General features: G+C 44.7%; 1 protein-coding gene across 1 annotated transcript; it reads left to right on the top strand.

Annotated features, from left to right (window-relative positions):
- Positions 1–1,177: 1,177 nt before the first annotated feature.
- On the top strand, positions 1,178–8,763 carry gjd1b (gap junction protein delta 1b; the record flags this gene model as incomplete). Its single annotated transcript, XM_079271545.1, has 2 exons — positions 1,178–1,197; positions 7,914–8,763. 2 exons carry the CDS (start codon positions 1,178–1,180, stop codon positions 8,761–8,763), a joined length of 870 nt encoding a protein of 289 aa, XP_079127671.1.
- Between the last annotated feature and the right edge of the window lie 3,410 nt (positions 8,764–12,173).

Below are 12,173 nucleotides of genomic sequence, written 5' to 3'. Positions count from 1 at the left end.
CACGGGAGAGTCGCGGTGGGCGGGGAGTTGGCATCGACGCGGCGGCCCTAGCTCGGGATTGTCCAACACCCACCGTTTTAATCCGGATTACGCCCATCATTTCTCTCCCTTTCTCTCTTTCTGTATTTCCATCCATTGACCCCCCCCCCCTCTCCCACCCACGCATTCGCTCCCTTCCTCTCCCCCTGCTGCTCTTTCTCCCGCTCACGCCTCACCCCTCCATCACAACCTGCCCAAAAAAAAACAACCCCCCAATGCTCACTGGCTCTTCTGTTGCCATGGTGAACACTCGTGTCGCTTCTTTTTTTTTTCTCGCTTCTGCCGATGATCTGTCCTCAACGATCACTCAGAGTGGGGTTCTTTTTTCTTTCAGCAAGTCTATTTTTAATGCCAGGGCTCCAATTTTAAACTCTTACTTTTATCGCCTTGTCCGTTGCCAAGGTAACTGCCACAGCTGGTATCGCCATGGAGACCCTTTGCGTACACGCCACACTTTGTGTACCGGTGCTCCAGAAACACTCAACCTCCCCGGGGATCAATCAAAAATGTCCTTTTATAGTCATGAGCCAGGGTAGATTGGTATTACTGTGTGTGTGTGTGTGTGTGTGTGTGTGTGTGTGTGTGTGTGTGTGTGTGTGTGCACATGCATGTTTGAGACCATGTGTTAAATTTGAATTATTGTCGGCCTCTGTAGGACAATGATCGTCATCAATTTATCTCCAGAGCCCGTCAGTTCACATTCATCACCACGCTACTTAAATGTGTGTGTGTGTGTGTGTGTGTGTGTGTGTGTGTGTGTGTGTGTGTGTGTGTGTGTGTGTGTGTGTGTGTGTGTGTGAGTGAGACATGCATGGAGGGACACAAAGAGATGGATAGATAAGTGTACAGTATTAAAATATGCTATTATTAGATTTCTATTTTAGGAGTTTACAGAACCAGGATGACACACAGAGACGATAGAAGAGTAGTCTGTCACCAACTACTTGTCATTGGAACAGAAGTACACAGTACATACAGGCTGTTTATCTGTGTACTTCTATTCAGTATGTAAGGAAACATTCTATTTACAAGGCAATTAATAGATGAATAATCCTAAAAGGTAACAACTAATATCTAGCTGAGGCTTAGTCCAGTGTTTTCCAACCTCTGGGTCAGGCCCCTTCCAGAGGGTCACAAGATGAATCTGAGGGGTCGAAGGTGATTAAAGGGTGAAACTGCTTTCAACACACAGCCATCAGGAACCAAACAACTACACATCTAGGCTTATCCTGTTATTTTATCAAAAAACACTAACCAGTGACCAAAGCATAAAAGGCATAAAAAACTGAATTTGAGGAGTAGAAATATTAAGTAGCATGAAATGTATATACTCAAATAAAGTACTCGAGTAAACGGACTTAGTGTCGCAACGTATTCTCATACAATGGTTCATAGGAAATCTTATGAAGTGTGTGTGTGTCTGATTAAAATGTGTGTGTGCACATGTGCATGGAGAGGTGTCCTTAGTGATTTCCTTCTCTGATTCTCTGTATTCCTGGTAAATCTGTGCATATTTGTTGTTTTATTGGTCTGAGTGCATCAGTCACTGCCTCTAAATGTTTGTTCGGTGGGATGAAGGTCTGTCATCAGCCCCCTCTCTCTCCTTCTGTCATTGGCCTGAAGCACTGCAACCCTCTGAGTGTGTGTGTGTGTGTGTGTGTGTGTGTGTGTGTGTGTGTGTGTGTGTGTGTGTGTGTGTGTGTGTGTGTGTGTGTGTGTGTGTGTGTGTGTGTGTGTGTGTGTGTGTGTGTGTGTGTGTGGGTGTCTCCTGTGTGAGGTCGGATACAGCTCGGTGCCAAACGACCCGCCGTGAACCACGAGCTATTGATAAACCGCGGCAAATGAACACAGAGACAGAGGGACGGAGCGAGAGAGCATGACATGTCCGTCCGCATTTGATGTGACAGGATGAGATTTGTCACAGCTGCTGGCGCGCTGTGTTTGGGTTACCACCTGGCATCCTCAAGACACACAAGAGAGACACAATGCCAAAAACATTGTGAGGTGGAAGTAAACAAAGATGGAGGGACTCAGGGGGGATTTTCCCAAACCGCTGCTGACACTGATGATCAAAAACATCGCTGCAAATCCCAAATCTCAACTTCACGTTGTGTGGGCAGCAGTACTGAGCATCAAGCAAGCTGATTGGTTGATTCAACTCCCGTCAGGAGGCGGGTTCAAAACAAAGATTAAAAAAGAAAAACTGATTTAAACGTATTGCATGCAGGTATAGAAGAAACACATTCGCCGGTTTTATAGTTCAGGAAATAGGCTCATTTATTTCTTATCAGGAGTTTGATGAGAAGCTCAATCTCATATCTTGAACCTGGAGCCAGGGGACCGTTAGCTTAGCTTAGCACAAAGATTGGAAGCAAGGGGAAACTGTGAGCTACATAACTTAGCGGTTTCCCCATGCTTCCTGTCTTTATGCTAAGCTAATCCATCTCCTGACTCCAGCTTCATATTTAACAGTCTGAACCAAAAGACAGCAAACTTGTTTTTGTCCTTTCAACCAAGTCTCTTTTCAGAATAAAAGCCCAAGGCCAGTATTTCGTATTTTTGTGTCGGTTAGCGTCACGTCCTCAGTGTTTAAAGGCCTTTTCCATTTGACATTTTCTAAGTTTTATATCTCATCATGTTCTGCTCTTGCATGCTAACTAACTATAAGTTTACAGTTATTGTTTGATTATACGAGTATGACCAAAGTCAGGAGCTACAAAAATGTACTTCAAATATCAATCACTTGGGAGACCAACAGTCAGTTTAACACAAATTTGAGCTAGAAATCAATTTTGAGACCATGCATCCATGCTTTAAGAAAATTCTTAACATTGTTTCTTCTTCACGGCTTTTGAACAACAGTTGTTTTTTTTGTTTTTTTTCTCTTGAAATGGGGCCAATATGTTCTGGTTTTCCTCTCGGCCTCTTCTAAAAGCGTCTCCTTCGCTGCATCCTCGTTTCCTTCCCCCTTGCTGGCGTCATTTGTTGTGAACCCTTAAAGCAGGGCTCTCAAACTCATTTTCACTCCGGGCCACATCAGCATCACGGTCGCCCACAAAGGGCCGGTTGTAAATGTCACCACTCGTAACATATTGTAAAATAACTGTCTGCATTCACAGTTTAAAGTAGTCTTCAATGTACTCACAATACATTTCCATGTTAAATGTACAGCAACCAGCCAAAGAGCTGCTTCTATGAATGTTTAAGTATCTCATAATTTTGACTTTCAATCTCAGAATTTTGACTTTCTATCTAGAATTATGACTTTCTATCATAGCTATGACTTTCTATCTCATAACTTCGACTTTCTATCTCATAATTTCGACTATGGGGATATTTTTATTATCAAGTCTAATTAAAAAAAAAGAAAAGGTTTTAACTTTTTTTTTTTTTTTTGCTGGCGGATTCCCGGGCCACATAAAATGACCTAGCGGGCCGAAGTCGGCCCGCGGGCCGGGAGTTTGAGACCCCTGCCTTAAAGTAAACAAGTAACCGAGCTCCTCGCGGCACCTATAAGCCGTGCTCTGACTGGTCAGAAACATGCTGTTCTGTAGTTGACTTAGCTTCTACTCGGCACACTTCATCTCCTTTCGGGTTTTTTTTCTGCCTCTCGCCTGTTGCCGTGGTAACCAGCAGAGGGGATATTGAAGGGAGGGAGGAGAGAGGAGAGCAAAGAAAAAGAAAAAAGGGGGGGGGGGGTTGTGTCGGGGTTTCTGGGTAAAAGAACCTCGGCTGCTCTTCCTCCATCCTTCTCTTCCCCCCCCCCTCTTATCTTTTCATCTCCGCCGAACTCTCCAAAAACCTCGCGCTCCTTATCGATCCCCTGGCCAATGATTTTCCGCCTCCTCTTCCTCATTATCCTCCAACAGTTTTGCCTCCTTTGTCCACAATTTCCTGAATGTTGTGCTTCTCTACTCAACCGTTGTCCCTGCTTACGATCACGTCCCAGTGAAGAGCAACACACTGTGTTCTTTGCAGTGGACACCACACTAAAAAGTGCCTCACAACAAGTGTGTACATTTTTCATTCGCCTTTGCCTCACTAAGCCCTAAAACTTCAGCTCTACTGAGCAACACGCAAACTCCCGCCTCACCACTACTTCTATTTATATGCAGCTCACCCTCTCCACTCGCCGTGTAAATAGCGTTGAAGGTTTCATTAGAAGAGGCTGACATTAAACATAAAGGAAGATCTTCAATAATATCGAGGGAGCCGCACTGTGAATGGCAATTCAGTTTCTCTGGAAGTTGAATAATGCAGACCGCTGGAGCAGCAACACTATTTCTGTGTGTGCGCATGCACACGTGGAGGAGGGGTGGTGGTGGTGGCGGCACTATTTCTCCTGTCAGATGCGCAAAATGATTATTTTTCACACCACTGCACACGTTTAATTTTTGACAATTAACCCTTACGTCGGCAATAAGAGCTTTGAAAATGGAAAAGCGCCCCCTCAGTGCAAGATATCGGCGTCAGACAATGAGGAGAGAAAGAGAAAGACAGGACAGCAATTGCTGGAGGAGAAGAGGCGTTTTTTGGACTTGTGTTGGCACAATGTTTCTGCATAATCACCAGCGCCTGTGTGATAACACAGGCAACATATTAGTCGAAGGCAACAACAAACACTGTCTGCCGCCAGTGTGCCGAGATGTGTGACATGTGCATGTTTGATGCAAATGTTGATTTGTTGTTTATTTTTAGATGAATCGATGAAACTGAGGACACATTTTTAATGATCCCATAAAAAATTGGAGAGTCCTCAAATTGCCTGTTTTGTTCAAACAGTCCAAAGTATTCAATTTTCAATGACATAAAACACACCTTTACAGGACTTTGTTTTGAAAGGCGTCATCTGACTGTTTGTAGAGAATGGAGGCTCTTCATATAAAAACAACTACAGACACAATCTGGAGATTATTCCTGAGAGAGAGATTATTCCTGAGAGAGAGAGAGAGAGAGAGAGAGAGAGAGAGAGAGAGAGAGAGAGAGAGAGAGAGAGAGAGAGAGAGAGAGAGAGAGAGAGGCCACAACAGGAGCCCTGGGACTACAAATGAAAGAAAGAAAAAACAGAAGGCTGCTTTAGCGAGGAGAGAAAAGCAGGTGGGGGTTGCTGTGTTGCGTACGATAATCTAAAGCTATTCGATGGCATTAACATGAAAAAAAACCAACGAATGCAAGAATCCTCCCTTGGCCCAGCCACAGATTACAGCTGTGGGTTCGCGTGTGGAAGCTATTATATAATTCATTCTCTATGATGAGATTTTCCTCCATTGCTGGTTCTCCTTTCTCGCGTTCTGTCCCGGCACTGGCAGGTTTCTCTTTTAATTTAAGGCGGAGATGTCCGAGCCACACGGGGTCTTTATTTTTTATTTTTTGGGTGACTTTATAATCTTTTTATCCCTGCCTGGATCTAATTCATCTCAAACAGCGATTTGAAGTCTTCTTTCAGTACTTCAGTTTCAAACAGCCTCTCCACTCTGCTGTTTTGTTGTATGCATGCGAGTGTGCACGTGTGTGGCCATACAGAATTAAATACAGATTTAAAGTGATGCATCAGCCCCTTCTATCTGTTATTTATCTGTTACACTGATGGTTTTCTGTCTTTTACGTATTCTGCATCTGTTGCACTCACACAAATGCAGCCTGGTCACACAAAGAATCTACGCAAATGATACAAATTACTCTTCCAGGGAAACGTATTTTCTCCCCCGATTACGTTTGCTTTTGCCGTATCACAAATACATTTGCAAACACCGTCATAGTCTGCATAAGTGAACACAGGGATGTCAGGAAGGATGGATGGGTCAAATAAACAGGACTTTCACCCAGGAAACCGCTGTTTGTGTCCCCGTGTGAAACCAAAAGTCTCACGTGCATAACTTAATAATGTAACTGACATACGTATTTTAACCCAAACCCTGATGTATACTGACTAAACCTAACCAAGTGGTTTTGTTACCTAAATATAACAGTCATTTTCCTGCTTTGTTGTTAAGTTATGGGGCAAATCACAACGTTAAACACGTGTTTAAAGCTGCGACCGTAATCTGGGTTCCCTCGAAACGTAGTTGTGTAGTTTAGTTGAATGGGAATGTCATTTTGTAGGAGGAGGGTTGAAAAATGTCTTTTTTCGACAGCAACATGTAAAATCGGTGGGGCAACGATGGTGGGAAATTGATGTCTGAAAGGCGCTTATAGTAAGTTTGCTGTGAAGCTTTATCTCTTTCAATTTAAACGCTTTGTTCTGCACATTGACATTTACTCAGGAATTAGTGGCTCTTCAGGCAGCATGTTGTACTGCCCATCAGCACTGCCTCCAAAGCCATTTTTATATGCCACCATCTATTGACCTGTATGCACGTATATAATGATATATATAAATGGTAGTGATTAGCGAGAGTTGATCTTGCTGCAGGCAGAACTCATATCTGAGGGATTGAACTACAATGCAGCGATCAATCAACGGATTAGAAACGATGTCCGGGGCTTTTCTTCAGTCTGCGGCCTTGGTCCGGACTTTAGTCACAGATTACAAACAGCCAACTGCCTCCTGTCTAAAGTGCTTGCTTGGTCTCAGATCTGAAAACTAAATGAGGGGCTGAGTTGAGTAAGAGAAGAACAAAGACAGAGGGACGTCTGCAAGAAAGCTAGGGAACAGAACAAGAGTGCAGGAAGGAATAGAAACCTGTAGTCCGCCCACTGTCAGTGTCCAACATCATGAAGCACACACACACACACACACACACACACACACACACACACACACACACACGCACACACGTGAAGTCGACAGGATATGCCAAGTCAGCGCATCTAAACACACGGTAGAATAGACACGCGTTAAAGTGCACACACGCACACGGAGAGAATTGAAGTGAAACCAACTTCGGCAACAGTTCTCTCAATGTCTCACCACACTGAAATATCACCTAATCTGCAAACAAGGTTCACCTCGGTGTCACCTGCTGCAGAGAGAGAGAGAAGGCTACCTGTGCTGTTATAACGTCAACAGCTGTGAGATCACTCCGCATAATCGCGTGTGTGTGTGCGTGTGTGTGTGTGTGTGTGTGTGGAAACTGTAACAGCTCCAATTTAAGTGAGTCTACGTCAAGGTTGCCACAGTAACTTTGCCGAACTACGCAAATAGACACTAACATTATACAATATCCCACATATTTTTTACCTGTATACACCCTCACATAACACACACGCACACACACACACACACACACACACACACACACACACTGTTCTTCTTCTGGAGTATTTACTCTGGTTCTCATCAGGAGAAACAGTGACTTAACACTAAGACAATGTCCTTCCCCATCATCAGCACATTATTTTGTCCTTCCTCTGCCTCTGCGCCTCCTCTCCCATGTCTCTTTTCTAATTAAGGAGTTCAACGTCGTTCATGAAGCTCACTGCTGTGATTTCATTCTCTAATCCCCTCCTCTCAACCTCCAGTCTGACTTGAGCATGAAACACGCATGCTTTATGTCACAACAGCTCTCTGATGTGCTCTCTATTTTCTCTGTACTGTAACTCTTCTTTTAAAAAAGGTGTCACCGGGCCTTCAGGGTTTTGCTTTTAAAAACTAATAATAGAGCAGAATATTTTTACACACAGACAGTTTTAACGCTGCACTTTGTTTTATTGTCTATTTGTACTCTTTTCAAAGCTGATTATGCAAACTTTCTTCTGTTCATTTAAACTCCTCTTTTACCGGCTCACTTCTCTGTTATTCGTCCTTCTTGCTTTCTCACTCTTTGGTACTCGGTATCTGTAGAGGTCTGAGGACATCTCGTCCTTCCTGACACAGTAAATCGCTGTGCGTCTCTGGCTATTAACCCCATTTGATCTCTCTCTTTCTCCTCTAGGATCCTGCTAACAGTAGTGGTGATCTTCCGTATCCTGATCGTGGCCATCGTTGGTGAGACCGTTTACGAGGACGAGCAGACCATGTTCGTCTGCAACACCCTGCAGCCCGGCTGCAACCAGGCCTGCTACGACAAGGCCTTCCCCATTTCCCACATCCGCTACTGGGTCTTCCAGATCATACTGGTGTGCACACCCAGCCTCTGCTTCATCACCTACTCCGTCCACCAGTCGGCCAAGCAGAAAGACCGGCGCTACTCCTTCCTCTATCCCATCATGGAGCGGGACTACGGGGGAAGGGACGGGGCACGAAAGATCCGCAACATCAATGGAATCCTGGTTCAGCACGGCGGCGATGGCGGCAGAGGGAAGGAAGAACCGGACTGCCTGGAGGTGAAGGAGATCCCCAACGCCCCACGGGGCCTCACCCATGGGAAGAGCTCCAAGGTTCGCCGGCAAGAAGGGATCTCCCGCTTTTACATCATTCAGGTGGTGTTCAGGAACGCACTGGAGATTGGCTTCCTGGCGGGCCAATACTTCCTGTACGGCTTTAGTGTGCCTGGGATTGTCGAGTGTGACCGCTACCCATGTCTGAAGGAGGTGGAGTGCTACGTGTCCCGCCCCACGGAAAAAACGGTGTTCCTGGTGTTCATGTTCGCGGTGAGCGGCATCTGCGTGGTGCTCAACCTGGCGGAGCTCAACCATCTGGGCTGGCGCAAGATCAAGGCCGCCATCAGAGGCGTGCAGGCCCGCAGGAAGTCCATCTGCGAGATCAGGAAGAAGGATGTGGCGCATCTGTCCCAGCCGCCCAACCTGGGACGCACGCAGTCCAGCGAATCGGCCTACGTCTGATGACGAGGAGAAGAAAAAAAGGAGGCGGAGTGGGGTGAATTTGCAAGAGAGACAATGACTTGATTATGATTTTAATAGAATGAAGATGGTGTGGAGATGACCCCTCCTCTGCGATGAGATGAATGAAACAGAATGTAAAAAGACAAAACCTCCGGCTCTTCGGCTTAGAGAGTCAAGAAGGAGGAGGGGAAGAGGAAAACTAAAAAGCCTAGAGAGGACAAAAAGTTCTGTTCTGCAAATGAACATGATGAACACATTTTAGAGACACTCCAACTGCCATTTTATACTTTTCTTTTCTCTTTTTGTAAACTAATTACCTTCTCCTCTGCCCCTCATTTCTTTCAAAGCGGGGAATTAAATCCTCAAGGGGCTGGAGAGGGATTGAGAGGATGAGACGACGGGAGAGGAGAACGGATGAGAGGCTGTTTTATATTCTTTGGGGATATTGGGAGATGACGGCAGCGTTTGATGCATCCCATGGTGCTTTTATTCTGGACTTTGTCAGCCTCGGTGAAAAAGGGAGGACTAGTTATAGGGGATGGGAGAAGGACGATGAGTAACAACGTCATTAAAAGAGGAAGGGAAGAACTGTCAAAGCCACGTCGGACGCTCGAGAACGAAGGCGAGTTTATGAGAGAGAGAGAGAGGTGTGAAAACATGGGATGTACCCAAAGAGGGAGAGAAGAGAGTTCTTATTTCGCTTCCTTTCCTCGCCGGAGACTCGTGGTAGAAGGAGCTGCTCCTGATCAGTGTCAGCCTCGCCTCTGCTGGAACATCGTCACGAGCCAAAACCAAGAGAAAGAGACTGACGATGTTTATGTTTTGTCTCTTGGCAAAAGATGATTTTAACACAAACACAGCGAGTACCATAAACACTTTTTTCTTCTTCTCTCCTCTCTGTGCTCCGCGGTTGGCAGCTATATAGACCCCGGGCGCTTTTGACGACAGTAATGACTCTCGCTTTGGAGAGGAACTAATGAACAAAATGGACAAGCAGCGTGTAAAAGTCTCTCCTGAGGCACAAACCAAACTTCCCTCCTCTCCGGCATTCCAGTGTGCTGAGAGGTCGAAGGAGTGACAGAAAGAGAGGAGAGAAGGGGAAGAAGGAGCTCGTAGAGGAGTGGAACACATCACTTTATTACAACTTGAAACTAATTTTATAAAAATATATCACCATGAGTTATTGTTGTTATTTTCAGATGGTGCCATTCTTGAGATATTTAATTATTGTTGAAAAGTTACATAGAGTATATCATGGTAATATTATTTATCCATTTAGAATATATCCAAATTGATTTATTTATCTTTGCTTTCTTTTGGGTTGGTTGGAACATCATGTTGATGTTTTTTTTCCAAATGTGTCAACGGTCTGTCTTTTTTTCCATTTCTGTTTCGTTTAAAGCATTCCTCAGCGATGGAATTGATTAACGGCACGTGCGGGGGAGGGGGGGGGGGGTCACGTTTGTGAGCTTTGTTTTGAAACGTACGGTATTGAGGCTGTGCAGCTGATTTTTTAATTTTTTTTTAACGTGCAAATATTTAGGAAATCTTCATTGCAATTGTTACTGTCTTGCATTCAACCCTAACACAATGCATCGTTGTACGTTTTCCACAGAGAGCCTCCTTCAAAATCAGCTGCACAGCTTCAGGCGATGACGGCCTGTGAGCCATTTGAAAAAGGCATGTTTACATGACGCAATGTTTCTTGACTGATCAAGCTGTGTAGCCGATGAGTAGTAACTCCCTAGGGACAGTTGTGTTTTTGTATCTCAGTGGTTTTTCATTTCCTTCCCGACGGGATTTCAGCATGCATGCCTTGTAAGAGAAAAGAAAGTCATAAAAGCAAAAGATAAAGATGACAGAGTGTTGCACCTTGATTAATGCAGAGGAGTGGGAGAGTGGCAGACTGAAGGAGCTCATGTCGGCAGCATGTAGGCCGCCCTGTCGTACGCGAGCGCATCATTTAAAACAGGGAGCTTTCCCGTGAAACCAGACATAGGGACCGATTCAATACACAACATGTGGTGGTTTTTAAAAGAAAATTCACACATACACAGTCACGTTCCTCATAGCAGTTCATGCCTCTATGTCGTCTGAGGAAAAATCCACAAATGCGTCTTACACCAGGTCTAAACTCACTGTAGCAGGTCAGTGGCCTGAGCTTCAGCATCGTATCTACCGCTGCAAACTGAATGGCCTTAAGTAGCTCAACACAGTAGCTTAACACTGCCACGTTTGAGAGTTTGACTCTTTTCCCTCAGTCCTGTGTTCCCTCAACCCTATGTTCCCTTAGTCCTATGTTCCCTAAACTCTATGTTCCCTTAGTCCTATGTTCCCTAAACTCTATGTTCCCTAAACTCTATGTTCCCCTAGTCCTATGTTCCCTAAACTCTATGTTCCCTTAGTCCTATGTTCCCTAAACTCTATGTTCCCTTAGTCCTATGTTCCCTAAACTCTATGTTCCCTTAGTCCTATGTTCCCTAAACTCTGTGTTCCCTATACTCTGTGTTCCCTCAGTCCTATGTTCCCTAAACTATGGTCCCTTAGTCCTATGTTCCCTAAACTCTATGTTCCCTTAGTACTATGTTCCCTAAACTCTATGTTCCCTTTGTCCTATGTTCCCTAAACTCTATGTTCCCTTTCTCCTATGTTCCCTAAACTCTATGTCCCCTCAGTCTTATGTTCTCTCAGCTTTACATTCCTTCAACCCGATGTTCCCTCAGTCCTATGATCCCTGAGACCTATGTTCCCTTAACCTTATGTTCCTTCAGTCCTATGTTCCCTATGTTGATTACGGATTTTGCAACATTTCCCACAATGCCTTTGCTCACCTCCTTGGGCATTATGCTGAGGGTAAAAAAAGGAAAATGAGTTGCATCAGCATCGTTCAAAACCCCTTATGTCTATCTTTAGTCAACTAGATTACTTTACATTCTGTTAACAAAAGATTACGCAAAATCAAATGCACCACATTGCAAATGTATTGTCAACATTTTGAGTGCAGCTTTCAACAAACAAAGCTCGACAGTAGATGAAGAATGTTTACATTCGATATTTTCTGTCTTTTGTAGCTTTTAAAAAAAGAAAAAACGTGCATGTCATCAAATGGCATTGCAGCTGCTCTGGAAATACCTTGACATGACAATAAGACAATAAGGACTTCTGTGTAAGCAGCATAAACACACGTCAGCCGAATCTACAGTGGGACTTGGAGCAACAGCGACAGCTGACGTAGCAGAAGAAATCCCCCCCCCCCCCCCCCCCCCCCCAAAATCTCTGTTTCCCCAGGCTGTCATAATCTCCGTAATTCTTACAGGTGATAATCCCCAGATTTAGACTCCTCTGAGCAACTCTGCGGGGATCGGTGCAGTCTACTGTATGCGCTAGGAGGGACGAATATGCTGAAGGGG

Source organism: Melanostigma gelatinosum (assembly GCF_949748355.1).
Source record: "Melanostigma gelatinosum genome assembly, chromosome: 7".
NCBI lineage: Eukaryota > Metazoa > Chordata > Actinopteri > Perciformes > Zoarcidae > Melanostigma > Melanostigma gelatinosum.
This window is presented reverse-complemented; position numbering and strand designations above follow the sequence as displayed.